Below are 27958 nucleotides of genomic sequence, written 5' to 3'. Positions count from 1 at the left end.
AAAAACAAAATTAGTTCTAGTTTACTGGCTTAGACTGAGCAAGAAATAACTGCCACTCCTTTGTTAACCAACCTAAAGGGTATTAGACACAGAAGTCACTCTGGCATGAACTCTGCCCAGAAAATCAGAACAATTTTTTTTTTTTAGCCATAGCTTGCTGTGCTCAGAGCTTACTCCTAGCTCTGCACTCAGGGATCACTCCTGGTGGGCTCTGGGGGCTATCTGAGGTAGGGATCAACCCTAGGTCAGCCAGCTACAAGGTAAACGCCCTACCCACTGTACTATTTCTCCAGCCCCAAAAGCTGAACAATTTCAAAATGAATGAAAATCTAATTCTGAATTGCATAAGCCTTAAAAACTTATGCAACAAAATCCTTCAGCTGTGTAATCTACTCACCTTTCCTCATCAAGATAATATAGCAAGAATTCTTGATAGGAACATTATCACCAAACTGATGCCAATTTTTTTTGCTTTTTGGGTCACACCTGGCGGTGCACAGGGATTACTCCTGGCTCTGCACCCAGGAATTACCCCCTAGCGATGCTCAGGGGACATATGGGATGCTAGGAATAGAACCCGGGTCGGCCACGTGCAAGGCAAACGCCCTACCCACTGTGGTGCTATTGCTCCAGCCCCATGATGCCAATTTTTTTTTTTGCTTTTTGGGTCACACCTGGCGATGCACAGGGGTTACTCCTGGCTCTGCACCCAGGAATTACCCCCTAGCGATGCTCAGGGGACATATGGGATGCTAGGAATAGAACCCGGGTCGGCCACGTGCAAGGCAAACGCCCTACCCACTGTGCTATTGCTCCAGCCCCATGATGCCAATTCTTTTTTTTTTTTTTTTTGCTTTTTGGGTCACACCTGGCGATGCACAGGGGTTACTCCTGGCAGTGCTTAGGGGACCATATGGGATGCTGGGGATCAAACCTGGTCAGCCACGTGCAAGGCAAACGCCCTACCCACTGTGCTATTTCTCCAGCCCCTTTGATGCCAATTCTTGATGGGAACATTGTCACCAAACTGATCATCCATCAACTTGTGATGCCAGTGGGGTCCCTGAGTGATTTATGTGACGTTGGGAGTAGAGAGGCTTCCATTTTCTATTTATCCACTTCTGCCACCCAGGAATGGCTGGGAAATCTAGGACTGGTAAGAGTCTGCTGTGAGCCCTGCTCCTTGCTGGAAAACAAAGCCAGTCCTAGGCTTTACTCAGGCATTTTGGGCTCTTGCCTTTCTCTCAGAAAACAATTTCAGGAGAAGGAACAGAGTAGCAGATTTTATTTGAAAGTGTTTTTTGTTTTTGTTTTTTTTATGTAGAAGTACTGCTATTTATTCAGCCACTGATTAGCTGATTGAATTGTGCATGAACTCCACCTTACCTTTTTTTTTCATTTTTTATAATTTTATTTATTGAATCACCGTGAGAGCAGTTACAAAGCTTTTGGGTCTAAGTCTCGGTCATACAATGAAACACCTGTACCTTCACCAGTGCCCATTCTCCACCCCCAACAACCCCAGTATACCCTCATCCCACACCCTCCCCCTACCTGTGGGACAGATGATTTCCACATTACTATCTCTATACTTTGATCACAGTCAATATTTCGACACCAGACACACCATTATTATTTGAGATTTTACTCCAACACTCAGATCTGCTGAAAAGGCAACAGTAGACAATTTGTGTTCTATTGCTGGCTATGAATAACATATGATGTCCTGTGGCTGCAGTAGGGCCATGTGATTTTGAAATTGCAAAATTTTAACACTTAAATCTGGAGGGATTTCTGCCAAAACCCACTGGCTTTGCTCCTGAGTCTCTGGGACCATGGCCGTTGAGCAGCTTGATCAGGAGCCAGAGAGGCCGTTCGTGGGCAATGACTTGGGGTCTCGTTGGGGTGGGGAGGACAGGCCCGGCTCCACCCCCATCCCATGAGGCCCTGTGTGTCTCATCACTGGGGGCCCAAACCTGACTGTCCAGTGACCTCTGGAGGATACCGGCCACTGAGCCGCCGGGGGGAACAGGCCAAGGCACAAAACCTATTCCCACCTGGGTTGGCCTAGCACCGGTAACCTATTGCAGGGACCAGACGCATTTCTGCCAAAAGCCACTGGGTTTCGAGATTTGTTTCTGAGTCTCCGGGACCGTGGCCATTAAGCAGTTTGATAAGGAATCAGAGAGGCCATTCCTCCAATTACATAGCTGAGTCGGAGGTGGTTTGTGGGTGTGTTTCCCACATACCCAACTTTTAGCTGTTTACTTTCTTTACTTTCTTGGTAAACTTTTCCCCAAGTTTTTGGGATCTGGCCAAAGGCACAGCAGCAATTTTGGGGTATCTGGAAGTCTGAAGGCGCCATCAGGCTGTTGATGCACTCGCCACACAGGTACAGATTGACCTGCTGGTGGCTCCATACCCCATATTTGAAAGTTTTGAGGAAGGAGAGAGAGGAAGGGAGATAGAGAATAACACTCAGGAGAAAGTGTGGGCTTCTCCAGAGTAGAGTGGGAGCCCCAGCATTAGATATGAAAGTACTCATCTCAAGAGGGGAGATGCAGTGACACATGTGCTTGGAAGCAACACATGGGCACACGCAGCACATGTGCACTTTCTTTGTTCAAGTTGACTTTTGTAAGATTTCTCCCAAGCTGGTCCGTGTAGGCCTTTCTGCCTAGGTAAGTCTGTTGCTAGGATTGTTGGCAAGGGGGTAAAGTTGGAAGCAGTGGATGGTCATCCTTAAAATTCCTTTTGTGGCCTGTGTTCCTGCTGGATCTTCTCTCAGAGTGGGGTTCAGCCTTCTCTGGGTTTGTGCTGGCACCAGGTAAAGGTCTTATCAGGACTTAGTTCCTGTGTCCACAGGGTGGGTTTTTGCAGCCTTGGGGCCATTTATTACTTCTCAGGAATACATTGCCATGGGGAGCCCTTCCCTATCTACCTGCCTGCCTGCTTCATATTCACCCCCGCCACACACACACACACCCCTAGAGATTTCACTGCTTTAAATCTTTAAGGGGAAAGTGTGTGGAGGTCCATTTTCTGGAGCTTATTCATGCTGACCAAAAGACTGTAGACCTTGCCTGTATAAGGGGTGAAAGCTCATGCTACCTTAGTTTCAACTGGGGCCTAGGCAATGGTTCATTGGGTTTCAGAATTGTTGGTCTGAAAGCCTGAAAAAAGAGGAATACAATTAGAGCTGGAGCGATAGCACAGCGGTAGGGCGTTTGCCTTGCACACAGCCAACATGACCGACCCGAGTTCGATTCCTCCGCCCCTCTCGGAGAGCCCGGCAAGCTACCCAGAGGATCTTGCCCACACGGCAGAGCCTGGCAAGCTCCCCGTGACGTATTCGATATGCCAAACACAGTAACAACAAAGTCTCCAATGGAGACGTTACTGGGCCCGCTCGATGATCAACGGGAGGGCCTTTACTTTTACTTTACTTTTTACAATTAGAGCTGGAGGAGTTAGAAACCTAATCTTCGTCCTTGTGAGGGCAGGAAGGTTAGCTTTACAGTTAGGGTAAGGTTAGATCAGTGATGGTATATGCAATTTTGAGTCCCTTTATAGATTCAGCTGCTACCTACAGGTCAGTCAACCCAATTTCATCTAGATTGCCCAAGGGGGTAACTTTGCAAGGTCCCTTGGGACCCCGAGGGAGATTCCAGAGTTAAAACTCTACTAATTAGTAACTCTCCCTTTCCTGCCCCCTCCCTAGTAGAGCCTTACCTGTGAAGCCCTTCCTTATTGGGATGTAAATTCTGAAACCATTTGTTGGCCCTTCCTTATCTGTTAGGAACTTTTCCCTTATCAGCCTCCAGGAGCCATGAGCTGAGAATCAAAGGGAACAAAGAAGATAACCAAATGTCCAAATTACCAGATGCCCACTAGCCACAATGCCTATGTACATAAATGCTTATCTTTGAATCTATAAGCTAATGAGTGATGTACTTTTAAATGGATTGGTTAAGAAAGTATATGTTATTACAAATCTATTGCCTATGAAATGTGCAGGCTTTGCTGCAACAGTCAGTGAAGGCCTATAAAAGATCCCCTTTGAAAAAGTTCGGGGGTCTTGCCTGATGGCTTGACCCTGGCTAGCCAGCTAATAAACTACCTGCTTGCTAATTGCATTCCTGCGTGGTCCTTGCTTGTGGAGATCCAGAGTCGTGCCCTAACACCTTTTAAATCAAGCATATTAGAATACATTTATTCAATCACCTTTGCACAATTAGAATCTGATTTCTGCAAAAGGCAAGTTTCAGAAACAGTTTTCTCTCCACCTTCACTTTAAATTTGCCAGATCGCTCAATAAAACTGAATTCTTCTTTTGCATAATCACAGCAAGATTGGAGAACTCCCCATTTGGTGTACCACATTACTTGCTGAGTGGTCTGGAGAATGGGTTAAGGACAGAGCAAGTGTCTTACATTAATAAAGGGATTAATGTTTTCTACCTGTCATGTCAGGCTTTGCTGTGTGGGCAGAATACTCTGGTAGCTTGCCGGGCCCTCCAAGAGGGGCGAAGGAATGGAACCCGGGTCGGCTACCCGTGACATATTCGATATGCCAAAAACAGTAACAAGTCTCACAATGGAGACGTTACTGGTGCCCACTCGAGCAAACTGATGAACAACGGGAGGACAGTGGGGTGACCGGGGCTTGGCGAGTGTGAAAATGTGAAGATAATCAGGATGAGCTGGAGATGGCCTCAGGCCTCTCTTCTGTAGGAGTATCCTGGCAGGAAGGACTCCATTCTATCCCTCTCAAAGGTTGGATAAGATCCTGGTCTCCAGAGCTTTTCTTAATGCTAAGAGCAGGCCCATGCTATGGTCAGTTGTGGTCAAACATTGCACTTTACTCACAATAAGATGCAATATACTTATTTGCTGTGGGTATTAGATACAAGAAGCTTTATTAAAATCTATTGAGGTAATACATACAATTTAACAATATTTAATTCATTTAATTCCAAGTTGAAAACCTTGACTGTAACTTTTTGAGCACTGTAACTGGAGTCTGGACCATCTGTCTAAAATACTTTTTTAAAGACCTTGCCAAAAAAATTACAACAATTCTATAATGTAAAAAGTTCCTTATAACAATTCAGTTTGATCATAGTTTGTTGCCTTAAAACACAACTTTAAACCTACACATTCCTCTACATTCACCGTTACAGCCTGCAGATGACTCTTGTGAGGGCACCCTTTCCCACCTCCTAAACTCACTTAAGTCTGCTTTGAATATGAAAGTCCTCAAGCATATTAAAAGAATTTGCCCAAGACCACATAATGTGATACCACTGTGAAAACATGACTTACTTATGTTGCAGTGCTCGGACCTCACACAAGCAAGGAAGGCTTTGACTTCCTAGTTTTTGGACCACCTGGTGGTGCTCTGGTAATAGTTGCATGTTGCTAGGGAGTCATGGACTTGGTGCTGAGGGACCGCCGTGTGCATGGACAGAAAGAAGCCAGGCCTCCCACAAGTAGAGCATACCTACTAGCCTTTGGGATAGCTGGGGGGGGGGGGGGAGGGCAGGATTCGTTTACCTCATGGAGTTGGCATAATGTTTTTCGAAGGGGGGCGGGGGAAGGGGTAGTCTTCCAGGATGTTCAAGAATATGTCAAAACTACTTTCAGAATACTAATATGTTGGACCAGAGAGAAAGTACAGTGGGTAGAGCGATTGCCTTGCACGTGGCCACCCCAGTCCCGCTCCTCAGCACTTCCAGGTGCTTGCCCTCAAGCACCGCCAGGAATGATGCCTGGGTAAGCCTTGAGCAGGGCCTCGCAGGGCCAAAAAAGCAAAGAGAAAAATCTTGAATCATCCTCCAGGAGCAGCCGGCTGCATCACAACAGCAGTGGAAGCAGAATTTTCAGTTCAAGCACGCATTCTGCCCAACTCGCAGCCCCTGTAAAATTATAGAAGTGACACCAGCCTAAGCAGGTACGGTCCACATATTAAACTTCACCGGCACTGTGAAGAACACGGTCCAGAAAGCGGTCCTCAATGACACGCATGTCTACTCAAACCTGGAAGCAACGTCACGTGTATCCCGCTTTCAAAGTCCCTACCCCGCGCCTCTGGCCGCCCGCCGGAAGAGCGCGCGCAGGGCGAGCGGAAGTCCCCCCGCCGGGTGAGGCCAACTTCCGGCCAGCCCCACGGGCGCTGTGGCGGGCGCAGGCCGGGCCCCAGCGCGGTGCCGCAGCTTCCCACGCTCCTCCGCCAGATCCCAGCGCGGCCCGCGAGCGCCGCACGGCCGGCCGACGGGCACCTCGGCGGCAGCCAGACCTCGCGAGCGTGGCGGGGTGTGGCGTGGACGACCACGCGAGCGTGACGTCAGGCGCGGGCGGACGCGCCATTGGCCGCGGGCATGTGGCGCGCGGTGGCGCGGGCGCGGGCGGTTCGACGCGCGGCCTCCGGGGGCGGGGCCTGCGGCGGGGGGCGGGGCCTGCGGCGGACCTTTTCGGCGGCGGCGCGGCCCGAGCCCGCAGACGCCGGGCGCCTCAGGTACGCGCGGTATCCGCGGGGCCGCGGGGCTGCGGGGCCGGGCCGTGTGGAGGGCAACGGCGCGGGGCGGGGGCGAGCGGGCAGCCGGAGCAGCCTCCTGAGGGCGTCGGACGGCCGCGTCCGTGGTGAGAGCCCGACGCCCGGGGGCGAGGCCGGCAGCCAGCGCGGAACGACTCGCGCTTGGCCGGCGGCTGCTGACCCGGGCGCGCCCTGGGTCTGTCCTCGGGGCCCCGGGACAGAGCCGCTGTGCGCGGAAGGTTCGCGAACACGAGCGCAGGCCCGTCCCAGTGGCGGCGCGGCCCGGGGCGCCTGCCGTGTCCCGGCGGGTAAGAGGTTTTGTGGGGGGAGGTGGGGTCGCTCTCCCCAGTGCCATTGCCGGGCTCGGGGGAGAAATGCCTTGTGGTACGGGAGAAGCAAGTGGTGCTCTGCTTTCAGTGCCCGTGCTTCAGTGCTGCTGACTCAGTTGACGTCCCTGAGCACTGACCCATGGGAGTCCGTGAACCCATTCATGGTTTCACCTGTGCACGTGCTCCCAGCTGGATACTGTCCTCGGGACAGTGTACGGAGGGTTTGCAACCTCTGTTTGCAACCCTTTAGCACTGTCGCACTGCCCTCCTGTTGTTCATCGATTTGATGAGCGGGCGCCAGTAACGTCTCCATCGTGAGACTTGTTACTGTTTTTGCATATCGAATACCCCACAGGGAGCTTGCCAGGCTCTGCCGTGGGAGTGGGATACTCTTGGTAACTTGCCGGGCTCTTCAAGAGGGACGGAGGAACCGAACCCCCGTCTAACGGTGCAAGGCAAATGTCCTACCGTTTTGCTATTGCTCCAGCCCTATTTGAGGAAAACTGGATTTGGTCTGGTTTGGGTTTGGGTTTTTGGGCCGCACCTGGCAGTGGTCAGGACTTACTCCAGATTCTGCACTGCAGAGCAAGGGTTTGCAGGGGCGCATCAACACCTTATGGGCTGCTGAGCACTGAACCTGGGTCAGTCATGTGCAAGGCCAGCGCGGTGCCAGCAGTACTCTTTCTCTGGATTCTATCTTACTCGAGTATTGGGACTGTTTGACATATGAATGAGACCTTGGGAAAGTAATTTCAGGGAGGGAGTAAACGTGTCCTGGGTAGATTCCATTTCCGGCACCACAGGGTGTTGCCCTAAAATAAAAAAATATTTCCGCAGAGGCAGTGTATGGCAAAATAATTGATGTGATTAGAGGAACACAGAACATAAAAACCTGTTGGCCTCTTTCACTAAATTATTTCTCCACAATGGCCATTTACATAAAATATTGAGATGGGGCCAAGGCACTAGTACAACAGGCAGGGAGGGCCCTTGCCTTGCACACAGCTAAGCCAGATTTGATCCTCAGAACTCCATATGATCCCCAGAGCCCTGCCGTGACTACTCCCTGAGTTTTCAGCCAGAAGTAAACCCTGAACACAGCTGGATGTGGCCCCAAAAATGAAAGATTTACATTTTGGCTTCAGATCTGAGCAGATTTGTATAAAGCAACTGTGCCTGCTGTCTGACATGGTAATGAAAGTGGATGAACCTGCAGCATTCCTGAGGCACATAGATTTGGATAAAGAGTGGTGGTGAGCCTGCAGATAGGAAGAGCAAGTGTCATTCTTACCCTTGACAGTGACTGGATTGCTTACTGGGCTCATACATTCATTGTTGAGTCTCGTGGTGTTATGTGATCTCCAGGGAAACGTGGTCTAATAGCCCCTCCTTTAGTTTTCTAGGACAGGTCAGACCTTTTGTGACAATGCCTGAAGTAAATATTGATGAGCTGGATAAGAAGCAAGTTCAGCTGCTGTCGGAGATGTGCATTGTTATTGATGAAAATGACAATAAAATTGGAGCTGACACCAAGAAGAGTTGTCACCTGAATGAAAACATTGATAAAGGTACTATTTTAAACTCTTTTATTAAAGTATGATTTGCTTGAGCATTTGAAGTCAGCCAGAATAAATGCTCAGATAAAGATGTTATCTTTAATCTTATCTTCCTGTTAGTTAACCAGTGTAATAATAAAACCAGTCTTGCCATTTTTCTTGCTTAATAGCAATTTTCAGACTTCAGTTTTACTCAGCTTCTTTGAGTTATTTTGGTATTATAAAAGGGAGTAGACCAACACTAATAGGATTTCATTCCAAGCCTTTAATTCTTTCCTTCCCACAGAAAGAGATAAGCATCAAGGGATGCGCCCTTTCTCTGGAGCAGACTGAGCCCAAGCTAACAATCTCTGAGAAGAAATTTAGCTAGTAGCAAAACTGGCCTTCAGCTCACCATTTTTTTTTCAATTGCTGGTTACTTTCTTTGGTATTCCTGAGCTCTTCTCTACAAAGCTATGCAGAGATTCTCCAAATATAATACTATGGGAGCTGGAGAGATAATACAGTGGGTAGGTTGCTTGCTTTGCACATGGTCAACCCAAGTTTGAGCCCTGGCATCCCTTACGGTCTCTGAGCACTGCCAGGAGTAGTTTCTGAATGAAGAGCCAGGAACAACTCATGAGCATTGCCTGTGTGCCACTCTCTCATTGTCCCCTGCAAGGGGTAAAAAAAAGACTGGGAAAAAGTAAGTAAAAATGGCAGTCTGGGCCAGGAGACATAGATCAATGAACTGAGCACATACTTTGCATGCAAGAAGTCTGGGTTTGAGGTGACCCAACACCACATGGTCTCATGAGCACTTTCCTGATACAGAACTGTTTGTAGCCTCTGAGCACAATTGAGTCTGGGCCTAAAAACAAGGTAGTTGAAACCACCTCTACACACTTCAAGTTTTTTTAAATGGTAGCTAGTTCCTAATATTCTGAACCCAAGTGGAAAAATCAGATAAATTACTACTTTAAATTAAATAATGGTACCTTTTTTGTTTTCAGGATTATTGCATCGAGCTTTTAGTGTCTTCTTATTTAACAGTGAAAATAAGCTACTACTGCAACAGAGATCAGATGCTAAAATTACCTTTCCAGGTTAGTGTAATCAATGTACAGTGTTTTGGTTGTACAGTGTTGATGTACAGTGTTTATTTTGTCTTTGTCACTTAGAACTTCCTAGGAGTCTGGAATAGTATTACAGCTGGTAGAGCCCTTGCCTTGCACAAAGGGTATGACCCCAAAACAAACAAAAATTTCTTGGTTACTCAAGGCAAAGGGGAAATCCTGTGATTTATTTGATTTCATGGTTTTCATTTGTGTAATTTTGTTGTTGGTTAAAAAAAAGACTCATTATTAAAGAATTTATTTGCACATTTCTTACAAAATGATTTCTGATAGCCTGTTGTAGTTGAATTTAAATCGTAAAGAATTGGGGCCAGAGCAGTAGAATAGAAGGTAGGCCGCTCGCCTTGCACGCAGCCAACCTGGGTTCAGTCCCTAGTAGCTCATGTGATTTCCTCAAGCCCTGCCAAGAGTAATTCCTAAGCATTGTCAGGTATGATCCCCAAACAAAAATCCTCAAGAATCCTTTGTTTTTTCATTTAAAAACTTTAAATTTTGGGCGCTGGGGCCAGAGTAGTAGTACAGCTTGTTGCACACTTGCTTTGTACCCAGCCAACTTGGGTTTGATCTGACATCCCATATGACCCCCCCCCCCAAAAAAAAACCACTTCAGATGTGACTTAAAAAATAATTTTTTAATTAAATTTTTGTTCTGGGCACACCTGGCAGTACCCAGGGCTTACTCCTGGCTCTGCTCAGGAATCGATCCTGGCAGGGCTTGGGGTACTGTATAGAGTGTTAGGGGTCAAACCCCCGTCAGCTATAGGCAAGACAAGCATCCTACCTACTGTATTCTCTCTGGCTCCCCCCAAATTAAAATTTTTTAACTGAAAAAATTAAAAGCTTTACATTTTCCTGGTTTTGAGGCAAAAAGAAAGTACAATGGATAGAGCACTTATCTGGGTTCAACTCCTCACACTGCCTGTGGTCCCCCAAGTCCCTCCAGTAGAGATTTCCTGAGCACAGAGACAGGAGTAAGCTCTGAGCACTGCTAGGTGTAGCCCCAAAACTAAATAAAGTTTTTTTATGGTCAGACCTCTTTTGAAGAAAAGCTATTTTATATTTTTATCTATACCTACTAGGTTGCTTTACCAACTCCTGTTGTAGTCACCCACTTAGTAATCCAGGAGAGCTGGAAGAAAATGATGCAATTGGAGTAAGAAGAGCTGCTCAGAGGCGTTTACAGGCTGAATTAGGAATTCCAGAGGAAGAGGTAACAAGTTCTGCACAGCCAACTATACAAACTAAAATCAAAATATACATTAAAACGTTTGGACAGAATTTTAAATTCAAGTATAGGTTACCGATTTGTAACATTTTGAATTATTAGTCCTAGAAAGCAACTTGAATAAAGTCAATTTAAATTTTTATTTCTTAATAATACTTATCAGAATTTAGCTCCTGGACTTGCTCTTCAAGTCAGTGTTCTCCCTTGAGCATGTATCTCTTTGCTTGTCTCCGTGTTTCTTGTCTCTGGAGAAGCCTTTGTTCTCTTGAACATGTACTACAACTTTCTCTCTCCTCACATCTTTCTAAAGTTTGAATAAAAACTATGTTACTTAACAAAAAATAATAATAATAACTGAAATACATTGATCTATTAACCATATTAAAAAATTGACCCTTTTTTTTTTTTTTTTTTTTTTGGTTTTGGGGACACCTGGTGTACTCAGGGCTTATTCCTGGCTCTGCACTCAGGAATTACTCCTGGTGGTGCTCTGGGGAACCATCTGGGATGCTAGGAAAAGAACCCAGGTCAGCTGCAGGAAGGCAAGCACCTTACCTGCTGTACTTATCTCTCCAGCCCTGATTTGCATTTTCTTTCTTTTTTTTGGGGGGGGGTCATATCCGAGTTGCACAGGGGTTACTCCTGGCTCTGCACTCAGGAATTACTCCTGGTGGTACTCGGGGGACCATATGAGATGCTGGGGATCGAACCTGGGTCGGCCATGTGCAAGGCAAACACCCTACCCACTGTGCTATCGCTCCAGCCCCAATACTTTATAAATTTTAGATATTAGCCATTTATCAAATATGTTGTAAGAAAAATTTTCTCCCAGTCTTATTGTAGTCATTGTTTCCTTAGCACTGCAGAAGCTTCTTAATTTGAAATAATTCTGGTTTTTACTTTTGCTTCTGTATTATGAACAATGGCATTGAAGATGACTTTGGAATCAGTGTTCAGATTGAGTCCTGCTTATGTGTTCCTTGGTGTGTTTTACTGTTTTTGGGATTTTGGTTTTTGGGCCACACCCAGCAATACTCAGGACTCCTGGTGGTTCTCAGAGAATCATACAGGATACTGGGGACCAAACCCACTTAGCTAAGCGCAAGACTAGGGCCCTGTCAGCTGTACTATCTATTGCTCTTCCCTGCGGGTCCCCCGTATTTTGTGGATTTAGAGCTACTGTTGAGATTTTTTTTATTCACTTTTATTTACTTTTGTGTGTAGTGGGAAGTAGGAATTCACTGGGTTTTTTTTTTTGGGGGGGTTGGTTTTGTGTGTGTGTGTGTGTGTGTGTGGCTAATCATTTTTCTAAACACTACTTGTTGAAGAGGACTTCTTGTTCTTTCTGGATTGTCAATTTCATTCCATTGGTCTAATTGGTCCTTTATTCCTGTAGTACAGTTTTTACCACTGTTGCTTTGTAATAGTTTTTAAAGTTGGGGGTGAGAAAAGCCTCACATTCCCCCCCCCCCGCCACGGATTGCTTTTGTTATTAGTGTTATTTGTTATTTATTGCTTTATGTAAAATTTTTGATTTGGGGGATATCCAGGATCTGCACTCAAGAATTATTCCTGGCAGGCTTGGGAAACCATTTGGACACTGGCGATCGAACCTGGGTTAGCCGCATGCAAGGCAAGCACCAACCCACAGTACTAGCTCTCTGGACCTACTCCATATATCATAAATAGTGATAATTTGACTTCTAGTTTAAATCCTTTTAATATCTTTATTGACTGATTATGAAGCTTTTCAATGGTTATAAACCTGTTTTGATTTTTATTTTGTGTTTTCTCAGTCACACCTCAGAATGCATAGGTGTTACTCCTGGATATCCACTCAGGGGATCATATGTGATACCAGGAATCAAACTGGGATTGGCCACAGATAACAGTCATCTTAACCCCTATTCTATCTCTTGGGCCCTGTGAACCAGTTTTGAACTGTTGAGAGCAGGGTCTGATGAGTATGTGGTGAGATGAAAGCAGTGTGTCTCAGTTCTTATTTGAGGGAATTTTATTTTTTTCAAAGTCACTGGAGGGCCAAAGAGCTTGTATAGTGTACAGGGCACTTGCCTTGCACATGGCTAACCCAGGTTTGCCCCGCATTCAGTATGGTGCCTTGAGCCCTGCTAGGAGTGACCCTTATGCAAAGCACCACTGGGTGTAGCCCAGAAAACCAGAAATAATAGTAATAATGGGATAAAATTAACTTACCTCTTGGTCCTATGGAGGAAAATGGGGATATTTGAGACTGTAGTATTATTTCCAAGTAAACTCACTAGGATTAACATCTTTAATATCATTAACATCTTTAATGTTCTTGTTCTATTGCTTAAGTTGCTCAAGATACTGAAATGTGGTAAATTGATGTTGATTGTTTGCTTTGTGGTTGATGACTTTATTGGTTTGATTTAATCCTAGGTTCTTCCAGAAGAATTTACTTATATAACACGAATGTATTACAAGGCCCAGTCTGATGGTATTTGGGGAGAACATGAAATTGATTACATTTTGTTTTTGAAGAAGAATGTAACTTTGAATCCAGATCCCAATGAGGTTAAAAGCTACACTTATGTGTCAAAGGAAGAACTAAAAGAACTTCTGAAAAAGGCAGCCAGTGGTGAAATTAAGTTAACTCCTTGGTTCCAGATTATTTCAGATGCTTTTCTCTTTAAGTGGTGGGATAATTTAAATCATTTGAGTGAGTTTATTGACCATGAGAAAATACATAGAATGTAAATAAGGAAGTGAATGATTAGTATAATACTGAGATTTTTAAGCAGTTTGTTTCCTAATTCACAGATACCTTATTTGAAAATTTGACGCTTTGCAACCGGAGATTGTGGGGGAAAGACAGATTTATTTCACACACTCATCTGTGTCCTATCTGTAAAAGCCACATACCAGAAATAGTTGGGAAAAAGAGGGCAAATAAACTAAGCATATAATCATGACAAATTTGAGCAAAGTATGTGAAGCTCCTTGTTAAGATAAGTTGGGGTTTTTTTTGTTTGTATTTTGTTTTTTGTATAAACATTTTTCCCTCTCAGAGAGTGCAGCAAGCTACCGGGAGTATCCTGCCTACACAGCAGAGCCTGGCAAGCTACCTGTGGCGTATTCGATATGCCAAAAACAGTAACAATAACGAGCCTCATTCCCTTGACCCTGAAAGAGCCCCCAATATGCCATTGGGCTATGCTAGCACACAACAGGGACGAATGGAGATGTTACTGGCGCCCGCTCGAGCAAATCTATGTGCAAGTGATACAAACATTTTTAGAACACAGAACTTTGCCATCTGCCAGCTGGTTTACATATCATTAAAAGTATGGTCATGAAAAGTATCCAGTGGGCACTATTTGCTTAGCGAATATTTGAATGTAACCATTGAAATAGTTAAAATTAACTTCTAATATTAACAAAGCCAATTTCAGACCAAATGAGATGGCTGGGAATAAACCCAAGTCAACCACGTGCAGGGCAAGTACCCTATTTGCTGTATTATCTCTCCATCTCCCAACTCAGCTTCTAAGTATAACAGGTTCAAGGAAAATTAAATGCTCTCTATGCCAGTTCTGCCATTTTAGTTTGTGTGTTTAATGATTTTTATATTTAAAGTCAAACATTACTTTTGGTGATAATTTTGGTTAGGTTTGGTCTTTTGTTTTTGGGCCACTCTTGGTGATGCTCAGGGCCTACTCCTGGCTCTGCACTGAGGGATCACTCCTGGTAGACTTGGGGAACCACATGGGGTAGGTGCCAGGGATCCAAACACCCTATTCGCTGTACTGTCTTTCTGCCCCTACGTTGATCTTTTAAATAGTCTTTGTCCGTGAAACTGGTTTTAGAATTACTGTGCATGTACGGCTTTTGAAGTGAAAACTGGGTCAGCTCTGAAACAGATTTTTTTTTTCTTTTTGGTCACACCCGGCGATGCACAGGGGTTACTCCTGGCTCAGGCGCTCAGGAATTACTCCTGGTGGTGCTCAGGGGACCATATGGGATGCTGAGAATCGAACCCGGGTCAGCTGCGTGCAAGGCAAACACCCTAACCACTGTGCGGTCCAGCCCCGAAACAGATTCTTAACCTAAGCACCTTTCACATTTGGGTTGGATATTTCTTTGTTGTGGGGGTTCATCTTGTGTAGGATAACATTGATTTGTCCTTTCTCCCTTGCCACAGGGAGCTTAGGTTTATCAGGTTACACCCATCACAGTGCTCCCGAGTCACTCCCATTCCTTTGATTATCTGTAACCACTTCTCTGTGCTCTTTTCCCCAACCAGTTAATCAGCTTTTCCCCCTAATAAGCTTCTATTAATTTGTAAGTGTCAGATCCTTCTAGGACTAATTGAACTTGTGTTGTAAGTTATATGTTGCCTTTCTCCTCTCCTTATGTCTTTTGAATGGTTTACCTTAAAGCAGTGTCCTTCTTGTATAGACACAGGAAGACGGTTAATATTATGGTTTTGTAACTTGGGATTTAATTGGCTTTGAATATTATTCATTCCGGGCATCTGCTTACTCAACTTACGCCTCAGTTGCCCTTGGTTCCTACACCCCAAAAGCAGGGTCCCAATGAGGGACTGAATGGACCCAAGGCAAGCTGTGAGCTACCCTGGCATCAAAATGGGCGAGGCCAAAGCTCCACGATTCTTAACTATAAGTTAAGAGCTTGATCATGGACAAATGCTGTCATGTTCCAAAAGTAATGAGACTAGGACCCAGCTAGGGATAGGAAAGACTAATCTGGCCGAACACTGTAGCCTGAGATCGAGATGACCCCAGGAGAGCAATTCTATAAGCTTAATGTTTCTCTTACTGTGTCCAGTAAGGTAGGGCGTTTGCCTTGCACACAGCCAACATGGCTGACCCGAGTTTGATTCCTCCGCCCCTCTCGGAGAGCCCGGCAAGCTACCGAGAGTATCTCGCCCGCACGGCAGAGCCTGGCAAGCTCCCCGTGACGTATTCGATATGCCAGACACAGTAACTGTGTCCATACAAAAATGATTAATATTATGAATGCTTATATGTTTGTTGGACAAGGAGAGGAGAAACACGCCCATGGGATTCCGCTCTTGGGTGGGTCGTCCTGCTGAAAGAGTATCTGTCCTAAAAGCATCCCCTGAGGAAAGAACTTTACCCCTATTGATTGATTGATTGATTGTGACCACACCTATGTGTAAGCTCCAACCCCTCATGTTTTGGGATTTAACTAGGCTGTAAGAGTGGGCTGGCGGGGCCAGAGCCAGGAGGAGGATGATGAGGGAGGCAAAAGAAGAATGAAGTAGCATGACTGGGGGGAGAAGCAGAGAGAGAGAAACAGGAGTTAGTTAATGGAGATGAGATTGGAATAAACTGCAACTGAAACCAACCAGCCTGGCCCTTGTTTTCTTCCTTCACCTACCCATCGCCATTGAAGGGTAGGTGAGGGAGGGGGAAGCGGCCCGAGACTACCAGGCAGTGGGAGAGAGAGAGCACCGCTGCAGCCCTTTTTGTGTTTGCACAATCCTGTGCATTGTAGGATGTTTAACATCCCAGGCACTACCCATTGGATACCAGTAGCACCTCTTCATGAAGTCACGTTCTCACTGGGTGCCTCTCCTCAGGACATAATCATTGTTCTCTGAAGGCCATATTGTAGAGGAAGGAATAGGATCTCTGTTTAGTATTTTTGGGTTATGGGACATGTTTATTCATATTTAAACTGTGAATCATGCACTTTTTAAAAACTCTTGACATAGATTTCTTAGATATGGAATGTTAAGATGGTTTTATTACCTTTGATTTATAAAGCTCTAAATGATCCTAAATTTAGAGAAAAATTTATTTCTTGTTAATCATGAACTTTATAATTTTAAGGCTGTACAGCAAATATTTATTGGAAAGTCAAAACAATAAAATATTTTATCACACTTTAATGCAGTTGTCGACTGAAAAAAATGGGGTGTGTGTAGCAAGTCTATGCTCAACTGTAACTACGGGGGATCAAACCACTGTCAGCCACATGCTGGCGATTGTTTATTTGAGCCACGCCCAATAGTACTCAGAACTTACTCCTGACTCTGTGCTCAGTAACCATCTGGTATCCCAAGATTGAAATCCTGGTCAGCCAGACAAAAAAAGCATCCTATGCACTATACTATCCGATCCTTAAAATGTGTTCTGTGTGGCTGGAGTGATAGCAGAGTGGGTAGGGCATTTGCCTTGCATGCGGCCTGACCCGGATTCAATTCCCAGCATCCCATATGGTCCCCCGAGCACGACCAGGAGTAATTCCTGAGTGCATGAACCAGGAGTAACCCCTGTGCATCGCTGGGTGTGACCCAAAAAGAAAAAAAAATGTGTTCTAAAAATTCTGTACCTATTTGGAGCCGAAACAGAACAACAGACCCAGGTTTGATTCCCAGCACCACAAATGGTCTGCCAGTCCCCACTAGGACTTATCCCTGAGCACAGAACAAGAAAAAAGTAAATCTTGAGCACTGCCAGGTGTGCCCCCCGCCAAAAAACAACAAAAAAATTCTGTACACATTTAAATATCCTAACTAGTAGCTTTGTACTTCTCAACTTCGTACATAGTATTAATCATATGCTTTAAGCTTCCAAATTCAAAGCTGTGTAATTCTCCCATCACTGTGACAAGCCTCATTTTGTCTGAACTGAGTGTCACACGCTCACCCAAAACTAAGTGGTGGCATGCACCCATTGCCAATCTATTTAGGCTTCTCTATTCAGGCCAATCCCTTCTGATAGCAGCAAAGGCAAAGTAAGCACAACATGCGACTTTTCCTCTCTGCCCCTCTCTCCTCCAGTCTGCAACTTCTGTTATTGGCTCACAGATGTGCTTTGGTGAATCCAGCCCTGGCTGGGTCCTGGCTGTGAGGCCTGCTCCACAGAGTCACCAGCTGAGACCCTCAAGCCCTTGCTCTGCCAGCCCCTCCAAACATGTCTGGTCCTCACTGCTTGTTCTAGGTGCTCCTTAACTGTACTAACCTATGTCCACACCTGGGGCTATTATTGTTGGAGCCACCCTCAGTTGAGCTCAGGGCATCCGGGGCCATTCCTAACGATTCTCAGGTCTGATGGTGCTTGAAAGGCGAGGCATGGGCCAGTGAAGGCAAACATCTTACCCATTGTACTATCATTCCTGCTCCCCACCAGGCTCCTTCTGTCTTGGTTAATCTGTGACTCATTCAAGAATGCCCAAACATGAACCTCTACAGTTCTGTGTACTTTACCCTCTATCCCTGGTATTATTACCTAAGGGGGTGCCGTCTGCTCTGTCCTGGTAGGGGATTCATACATTTTAGCTTTGGTACATTTGGCATTCATACATTGGTGAGATCCTCAAAGGCCCATCTTGCATTTGCTGCGAGGTGTCACGAGTGATCAAAGTGGGGATGGCAGCAAGGAGAGCCCCAGAGGACTGGACACAGGGCCACGTTTCCATCACCATGGTGAATAGGTAGGAAGCCATACTGTTGCTGCTAGAAAATATATTCAACAGGAAAATCTGTCCCTTGGAGAAAAGACTGGAGAATGAGGATAAGCCCCGCAGGAGCTGAGGGTTCCCATCCTAGAGCACTTGTGAATTCTTGACCCAGACTTGGACCCAGAAAAAAATGTTTGCAACTTGAAACGATAAAAAGTGTAGCCATTGCTGATCGAGCTGCTTATTGGCCATGATCCCAGAGACTCAGAAACAAAGCTCTGAACACAGTGACTTTTGGCAGAAATCCCTCCAGATTTAATTATTAAAACTTAAGGGGCTGGAGTGATAACACAGCGGGTAGGGCGTTTGCCTTGCATGCAGCCCACCCAGGTTTGATTCCCAGCATCCCATATGGTCCCCTGAGCACCACCAGGAATATTTCCTTAGTGCAAAGCCAGGAGTACCTGTGCATCGCTGGGTGTGACCCAAAAAGAAAAAAAAATTAAAAAAACATTCCATTTAATTATTAAAACTTAAGAGTTCCAATTCAGTTATGGTGAAAGAGAAACTGAGAAATTCTACATGGAGCTGGAGAAGTTCTATAAAGAAGATCACACCTTCTACAAGATCATTGTCGGTGATTTTAATGCCAAGATAGGACCAAGAAGATCAGTCGATGAACTCCACATCGGGACCCATGGCCTGGAATGGAACGAACAGGGTGACAGACTGTCTGAGTTCATCATGTCAACCAAAACCTTCCATGGTAACTCACAGTTCCAAAAGGCTGAATCTAAACGTTGGACATGGGAGTCTCCCGATGGACGGTTCCACAATGAAATAGACCACATCATATTCAATCGGCGGTTTTGCCTAACCGATGTTGCTGTTGTCCCAAAATTCCAAACGGGATCAGACCACCGTCTTCTTAGTGCAAAATTCTACCTCACAGAACAAGGAGAAAAGAATGCAAGGTTTAAGAAGAGGACTCCCAGAACAACCACCAACTGGGAGCTCTTTGGCTCTGTTGCGGCAACATGGGAAGATGCCGTCATTGACAACATTGATGAGGAATACAATCGAATGATTCAGCACCTCCATGATTGTGCAAGGAATGCCAAGAGAGAGATAACCACAAAAAAACGCCTTTCTTCGAACACTCTTGAACTTATTCACCAACGTGGCTTGGCACATGCCTCAGGCAACCACAAGCGAACATCCGAACTGGCAAAACAGTGCAGAGAAGCCATCAAGGATGACCTCAAAAACAGGAGAGCAGCAGTACCGGTAGATGCGGCAGAAGCTGGGAAAAGCATTCGTAATGCCCGCCTGTCCTTCACCAACCACAAAACCAAGATGACTGCCCTCCGACATCATGATGGATCTATCACATCTTCCAGAAGGGCAATGGAGAAGATTATTCATGACTTCTACTCAGATCTCTTTAATAGTCATGTCCACTTGCCCACATACCACATACCACATGATGGATATGTTGTTCCCAATGTTCTCCCTTCCGAAATCCAACATGCCATTTCGTCGGTAAAGAAACAAAGAGCACCTGGCCCAGACAAGATCAGACCTGAACACCTGAAGAACTTACCATCAGTACTCATCAATACATTGGCTCGGCTCTTCACACGCTACCTGTCTGAATGCAAGGTTCCATCCCAATGGAAGACCAGCAGGACTGTACTACTATACAAGAAAGGAGACATCCACGACATTGGCAACTATCGCCCAATCTGCCTATTGTCTGTCATCTACAAACTATTCACTCGAGTCATCCTGAATAGGATTAGCAGAACACTAGATGAAGGACAACCATGTGAACAAGCTGGATTCCGAAAAGGATTCAGTACCATCGACCATATCCACACGATTACTAAGCTCATTGAGGTTTCTCGGGAGTTCAAGATGCCGCTCTGTCTAACGTTCATTGATTTAAAGAAGGCCTTTGATTCTGTTGAGACGGAAGCGGTCATGGAAGCCCTAGCCAATCAGGGTGTACAAACTCAATACATCAGGATCCTTCGTGAGCTCTATTGCGGATTCACTACCAAGATCTCACCATTCTACAAAGAAGTAATCATCCATATCAAGAGAGGGGTTCGGCAGGGTGATACCATTTCACCAAAACTCTTCAGTGCCACCCTCGAGAACATCATGCGACGACTGGAATAGGAAAGCATGGGAGTGAAGATAGATGGTCGGCAACTACACCACCTCCGCTTTGCTGATGACATCGTTCTAATAACACCAAATATCAGCCAAGCGGCACAAATGCTGAACGACTTTGACCGTGAATGTGGAAAGGTCGGACTACAGCTGAATCTTACGAAAACAATGTTTATGAGAAACAGCCTTGTTCCTGACGCTCCATTCGCTCTCAATGGAACCACCATCTCCGAATGCAACAGTTATATATACCTAGGTTGAGAAATCAACATGATGAATGACCTGGCACCTGAGTTGCGCAGGAGGAAGAGAGCGGCTTGGAATGCCTTCAAGAGCATTGAAGAAATAACTAAAAGGACAAAGAACCTCCAGCTACGAGCACATCTCTTTGATTCCACTGTTCTTCCTGCATTAACATGCCTCAGAGACCTGGACCCTACGAAAACGGGATGAGAACGCTATTCGGGTCTCTCAAAGAGGAATCGAAAGAACTATGCTTGGAATATCACGATTCACTCAAATGAGAGATAGAATCCGGAGTTCTGATCTTCGTCAATGCTCAAGAATCAGGGACGCTGTCTCATTTGCCAAGACATCAAAAATCAGATGGGCTGGACATGTAATGAGGTTTACAGACAACTGCTGGACTAGAGCCATTATTGATTGGATTCCACGGGACATCAAAAGATCACATGGACGCCCACCTATAAGATGGTCAGACTTCTTCGTCAAGACCCTAAATGATCGGTTTGAGGCTCTGCATGTTCCTAGAACGAACAGATACCATTGGGCTACGCTAGCACGCAACCGGGATGAATGGAGACGTTACTGGCACCCGCTCGAATAAATCGATGAATAACGGGGATTAAGTGATTAAGTGAAGTGAAGAGTTCCAAAATCACATGGCCACAATAGCTGCTGTGCATCATCATATGCAATTCATAATCAATAGAAAACATGTTGTCTAATGTTACCTTTCAGCAGATCTGACTGTTGGGGTAAAAGCCCAAATAATAATGGTGGGTTTGTTGTCGAAATATTGAATGTAATCAAAGTAGAGAGAGAGTAACATGGAAATTACCTGCCACACAGGAAGGGGAAAGGGGTCGGAGAGGGGGGATACTGGGGTTTTTGGTGGTGGAAAATGTGCACTGGTGAAAGGTCGAGTGTTTCATCATTGTATGACCAAGACTTAAACCAAAAACTTTGTAACTGCTGTCAAGGTGTTTCAATTAAAAAAAAAAAAAGTGTAGCCATGCGGCTGGAGCAGTGGTACAGTAGGTAGGGCATTTGCCTTGCATGCAGACAACTCAGCTTCAGTCACTGGCATCCCATATGGTCCCTGAGCACTGTCAGGAGTAACCTCTGAGCATTGCTGGGTATGACCCAAAAAGCCGAAAAAAGAAAAAATGTTATAGTCTATCTGGGGGAAAAAAAGGAATCACAAATCTAGAACCAAGCTACAATAATTGATATAAATAGCTCAATGGATGAGATTGCTTTTCTAAAGAAGTGGTAAAGAATTACCTAGAATTCAGAACACAGATGAAAACAAGTGCACATAGAGAGCAGAGGTAAGACACTGTCGCAGGAAAGTGTCCAGCAACTTTTCAATTGAACAGGAAAAATGAGAGAGGGAGGCTTGCTATTACCGCCCATGCTCTCCTTTGAACATATATCTCAGTTGTCTCTGTTTTACTTGCTTATTTCTACTCTGGAAAAGCCTGTGTTCTCTCAAACATGTACTTCTTGCTCTCTCTTCCCTCACGTAAAAGTTTATTAAAGAGAGAGAGAGACAGAGACAGAAGTGTCTGCCATAGAGGCAGGCTGAGTGTGGGGCAGGGAGGATGGGAGGGAAACTGGGGACACTGGCGCCGGGAAATGTACACTGGTGGAGGGATGGATGTTGGAACACTATGACTGAAAAACTGAAACCTAATCATGAACAGCTTTGTAAGGGTCTATATCAAAGTTTCACTTAAAACAATTTTTTTTGAAAAAAAAACAAAACAATTTTTTTTGAGTTTACTAAATAAGTTGAAGTAAAAACTACCTTGCTTTGGGGCTGGAGCAATAGCACAGCGGGTAGGGCGTTTGCCTTGCACGCGATCAACCAGGGTTCGATTACCAGCATCCCATATGGTCCCCCGAGCACCGCCAGGAGTGATTCCTGAGTGCAAAGTCAGGAGTTACCCCTGAGCATCGCCGGGTGTGACTCAGAAAGAAAAAAAAAAAACCAAAAAACTACCTTGCTTCACAAAAAAAAGGAAAAAGGGAAAATGAGAAAAAAAACTATTTGGAAGAAATGATCACTAATTAAAGAACTAATAAAACATAGTTTCAAAGATGAGAAATAGACCCGATGGAAGTATTCCTGTGGAGACTAACAGTGAAACTATACCTTGAAGAGAAAGTATTAAAAGAGATTCTCTTTGAAGATTAAAGAAACGTCCCAGGGACCATAGATGAGGCTCAGGTGTAGGCTTTTTCCTGACATGCGGGGCACCTGAATCCCACACCTGACACCACACACAAAAAGGAATGTCCTACCCAGACTGACAGCTGGATGGAAGCCAGAAAATCAAACAGCTGGGTGAAAAGGACCTGCTAGCTTAAATTCTGTCCACACCAAAGATAATCTCTGGGCGTGTAGTTAAAGAGCTAAACGCAAAGATGTGCCAGCAGTGAATCCTCAATAAATGAAATGCTTATGAGCTTGTTTCAGGTGAAGGGAAAGCCCATCTGGAGACAAGCTGCAGAAAGGGGCTGAGTAGGAAGAAAGAGATGAAGCAGTGTCAGAAGAATATGTGCCACGTCTTCCTAAATGTCAGTTAGCAAAGATATGATAATGACATTAACAAAAGGTCAAGCCCTTGAATTGTGTGGGAAGAGAGCAACCTCATCTTTGCTATTAGGATTTCATTTTACTTCATTCTACAGGGGTCACAGTAAGTGGTGCTGGAAAGGGTGGCAGGTTCACTCTCCTTGAACAAACCTAATGAAGAAAAAGGGCTTCGAAGATCTGAACAAGGGCAAAAGAGATGATCCAGGGGTGAAGGTGCTGGCCTTGCACATACAGGCCCCAGCCCAGAGCACACAGAGCCTTAGCAGCACCACACGCTGGCACCGTGCACTGAACGGCCAGCCTGGCTCACCAAGGATTGCTGCCGGTGGCCCCAGGCCCCTGAGCACTGCCTGGGAAGGTCCCCAAAAGTACTAAGTAAAAATAATGCAGTTTGAGGGGCTGGAGCTATCATACAGTGGGTAGGGCGTTTGCCTTGCACGCAGCCAATTCGGGTTTGATCCCCAGCATCCCATATGGTCCCCCAAGCACCACCAGAAGTAATTCCTGAATGCAGAGCCAGGAGTAACCCCTATGCATCACCGGGTGTGACCCAAAAAGAAAAAAAATGCAGTTTGAAAGGAAATTTTAAAATGCAGCCCATAATAAAGGAAATAATGTAGATCGCGCAGAACCACGTCCCCTGAAGTAAAGCATCCGAATAGGTGGCTGCCCTGACTGCAGTGACTGGGGGCAGACCCGGGGCATGAGCCCCCAGGAGACCAACCCCCTGCTGCCCCCCCCACATACACACACTCTCCATGCAGCTCCTGCTGAGTGAGTGGGGGAACCGTGGGCCATCACAGCCTCCAGAGCAGCGCTCCAGCCAGAGGCGGGGAGCTGGGTGCTGCTCCAGTGCTCGCTATCCTTTAGGGGGAAGCTGAGACCCACGCCCAACCCAGACTCTGCAGCAGGAAGTGGATCCCCTGGCTACGCTGCCTCCAAGGCGTTTTCTTCACTGTCAGCATTCCATCAGGACTCCGGAGCAGTGCTCTGAGCGCCTCCCCACCCACCGCATCCCCGACAGCCCAGGGTGCTGAGGTTCCCTGAGAGCACAGGCCCATCTCTCCCCCTGCAGCCACTCACACAGTACAGCCCACTGGATACCTCTTCTTCCCTTGACCCCACAGTCGTGTCTGCACCAGATTCTCTCCAAGCAGCTCCAGCTCCTCTCCCAAGGAGAATGTCTGGCACTTTTGTGGCTTCTTTTTCCATGAAGTCACTAATTCCTAGATGCCTCTAGTGGAATACTCCTTGTCAGTCGGTCAGCCCTCGAGCAGGCTCCCTTTCTGTCTCTGCCTGGATCATGACTTAAACTGCCACCGAAACGACCACGAGGAGCCTGAGGAACGATTCACTGTGTCAAGACAGGGTCTTGACCTCCCAGCTGTGACCCGAGCCCAGCAGAACTGGATGGACTGGCACGTCCTGTGGCTCCAGGGCTGTGCACGGTGGCCGCTGTGCATGAGTGAGCCTGGACAGGCTCAGGCTGGCGGCAGCATTGAAGTGATGCAAAGCAGGAGTGAACAGGTGTTGAAGGGGATCTTGAGTCAGTGGTCTGTGTCTTCATCTGTTTCTGTAGAACTTGTGGCAAATCTTGTCCGGGAACTTGTCAACAAGGATCAATAAAGTCTCACTAGCTAGCAGCACTGCCCAGCCTCTGGGGTTTCTTGCTGGGCACTGAGAAGAATGTGTGTCTCTGTGTGCTCAAGATGCTGAGGTTTCTGGGGTTTTGTTTTTTGGGTTTTGTTTGTCTTGTTTTCGGGCCATGCCTGGCAGTGCTCAGAGCTTACTCTGGACTCAGCTCTCAGGGCCACTCCTGGCAGGTTTCCGGGGATCAAATCCAGGTCACTGTGTGCAAGGCAAGCACCTCAGTCAGTGTTCTATCTCCCCAGCCCCACATAATAAAATTTTAAAAACTCTCCACCTCAAGCCCAGCACAATCAATCAGTGGATTTCCATTCTCCAGCACAAGAGGCTGTTACTTGTCAGTAAGAGGAGAGGACCACTGCCTCTTAACTCATTTCTAGTAAGCTTACACATGTCTAATTAGAATACATTTGGCAACCTAGTAAAGCACAATTCACAATTGCTTTTTTTTTGCTTTTTGGGTCACACCCGGCGATGCTCAGGGGTTACATCTGGCTCTGCACTCAGGAATTACTCCTGGCGGTGCTTGGGGGACCATATGGGATACTGGGAATCAAACCCCAAGGCAAACTCCCTACCCGCTGTGCTGTTGCTCCAGCCCCCATAATTGCTTTTTAAATTAGTCCTAGTGATCAAATGGCCACAATCACTTCCAGCCAGTAATGCCAATCTTCATTTAAAACTGAAAAGCTTCAAAAGAGATCAGTAGTGGGGCCAGATCAAAGTCAAGCAATTGGAAGGTGTTTGCCTTGCAATGGCAGGCCAGGGTTTGATCCCCAGCCCTATGCGTGGATCACTGAGCCCCGCCAGGAATGACCCCTGAGCACAGAGTCAGGAGTAAGCTCTGAGCAACACTGAGTGTATCCCCAAATCCACAGCTCAAAAAAAGCAGGTTTGTCCTTCACCTGTTCAAGATTTCCTAAAAATCTTGAAATTAAGTATGAAAAGGCAGAGCAGGAAATGTTGTGACTCACTGAAACTGTTCTATGCAATTTCAACTGGAACCAACTGTTTTGTTCTGTTTTCGGACCCATCAGTGGTACTCAGGGCTCACTACAGGTGGGTTTGAGGGGACCACATGTGGTGCTCAAGATCAAACCCATCAGCCACATGCAAGGCAAACATGTTACTCCTTGTACCAGTAGCTGAAATGTATTTTATACCTTTAGAATTTTTAATTCCAAACAGATCATTAACTGTAATTATTCATTTTACTCATTTTCTTTTCATTTTCTTAACCTCAAAATAATTTAATTAGGGGCCGAATGGGTTGGAGCGATAGCACAGCAGGTAGGGCGTTTGCCTTGCACGTGGCCGACCTGGCCAACCCAGGTTCAATTCCTCCACCCCTCTGGGAGAGCCTGGCAAGCTACTGAGAGTATCTCGCCTGTGCGGCAAAGCCTGGCAAACTCCCCCTGATGTATTCGATATGCCAAACACAGTAACAAGTGTCACAATGGAGACGTTACTGGGCCCACTTGAGCAAATCTATGAACAACGGGAGGACAGTGACAGTGACACGGGCCGAATTGGGTAGGGCACTTAGTTTGCACGTGAACAACCCAGGTTTGATTCCTGGCATCCTTATGGTTCCCCAAGCACACCAGGAGCAATTCCTGACTGCACAGCCAGGAGAAACCCCTGAGCATTGCCAGGTATGGCCAAAAACAGAGAGAACTTCATTCATTTTTGTTTTGTTTTTAGTGTTCAGGGCTTACTCCTGTCTCTGTGCTCAGGAATCACTCCTGGCAAGGTTCAGGGGATCATGGAGTTCATGCACAATTCAATTAGCTAATCAGTGGTTGAATAAATAGCAGTACTCCTACATAAAAAAAAAATGGTTCCGGGGATCATATGGGATCCCGGTTCTCTAACCCAGGTTTGCTCTGTGCAAAGGAAACATCCTGCCTGCTACACAAACACCCCAGTCCTAAATTTAATTAATTGATCTGGAGGCTAGAAACACAAATCTTAACACCTTCGACAAAGCGTACAAGATGTTGGTTGTACCTATCTGTGACCCAACATCCTGCCCTCCCCCCTTTTTCGTGTGTGTGAAATAAGGTAGTTTTCCTTTTTAAGTGAAACTTGCTTGGATCGATGTGGAAGGAGAGAAAGAAGGGAAATGTGTTCAGAGACACATGGTGTTCAGAAACACAGAGATGGGTGAGCGGGAGACATGTTCGAGGAGAACTCGGTCTTGGCCAGCAAGTCACGTTCCCACTTTTAGAATGTTTCCCCACAGAGCACGGAGTGTATGAGAGCAAATGCATAAAGATTAACATCACAAGAGTCTGAGAACAACAAATCCTCACGTAAAAGAAGGATTAGTCAGGTAAGTCAGGTATTCCCATGCTGGAACACTGACAGCTGCTGTCTCGCTGTGTTGTTTTCTCACTAAGAAAATCCCCATGAAACCAGGAGGAGGCTCATACTCAGGGATCTGAGTTGATCCCTGTCACCTCCACCTCCGTACCTGTCCTACTGTGCAGGGATGGACAGGCACCGGGGAATAAGGAAGGTCTCGGCAGGCTTCAGAGACCTTTCCAGAAGGTCACTGTGACTCAGCCACTAGGACCAGGCAGACACATGGGTCGTGCGGTTACCTCTCGGGGACGGAGCCTAAAGCAGCAGGGCCCGGACAGGGACAGAATGTACTGCACTGAGCCCCATGGCCATGCAGGTGTCTGACGTCAGCAGGAGGAAGTGTGGGGTGCATAGCCAGTGGGCATCCCCACTGTGCTGCCAGGACACCCCCATCCATGTCCCTGTGTCACCCCCCTCACTATACCTGAGACATCCCCACCTAGTGTACCTGACACACTCCCACCTGTGTCACCCCTACCATTTCTGTGTCACCCCCACCCACTGTCCCAGTGTTATCCCGATCCACTGTCCCTATGTTACAACCACCATTGTCCCCTTGTCACACTCACCCACTGTCCTCGTGTCACCCTGATTCACTGTTTCCATGTCACCCCAATCCACTGTCCCTGTGTCACCCCACCCAGTAGTCCCTGTGTCACCCCCACCTACTGTCCTCGTGTCACCTCCACGCACTGTCCCCGTATAACACCCACCCACTGTCCCTGTGT

The 27958-nt window shown here is 46.2% G+C and overlaps 1 protein-coding gene across 1 annotated transcript; it reads left to right on the top strand.

The window, feature by feature from the left end:
* The first annotated feature begins 8248 nt into the window (after positions 1-8248).
* LOC130024069 (isopentenyl-diphosphate Delta-isomerase 1) lies at positions 8249-16673 on the top strand. The gene is made up of 4 exons (XM_056114712.1): positions 8249-8431; positions 9412-9504; positions 10614-10744; positions 13181-16673. The coding sequence occupies exons 1-4, from the start codon at positions 8290-8292 to the stop codon at positions 13496-13498; spliced, it is 684 nt and encodes a 227-aa protein (XP_055970687.1). The 5' UTR covers positions 8249-8289; the 3' UTR covers positions 13499-16673.
* The last annotated feature ends 11285 nt before the right edge of the window (positions 16674-27958 follow it).

The sequence above is a fragment of the Sorex fumeus genome, unplaced genomic scaffold (genome assembly GCF_029834395.1).
Source record: "Sorex fumeus unplaced genomic scaffold, SorFum_2.1 ptg000026l, whole genome shotgun sequence".
NCBI classification, from domain to species: Eukaryota; Metazoa; Chordata; class Mammalia; order Eulipotyphla; family Soricidae; genus Sorex; species Sorex fumeus.
Note: the sequence above shows the minus strand (reverse complement) of the source record. Positions and strands in the feature narration are given on the sequence as shown.

Coding starts and splice junctions, on each gene's coding strand:
- LOC130024069 (XM_056114712.1), top strand. CDS start 8,290: ATGCCTGAAGTAAATATTGATGAGCTGGATAAGAAGCAAGTTCAGCTG. Junction 9,505..10,613: donor TGCTAAAATTACCTTTCCAG/GTTAGTGTAATC, acceptor TATACCTACTAG/GTTGCTTTACCAACTCCTGT. Junction 10,745..13,180: donor TAGGAATTCCAGAGGAAGAG/GTAACAAGTTCT, acceptor ATTTAATCCTAG/GTTCTTCCAGAAGAATTTAC.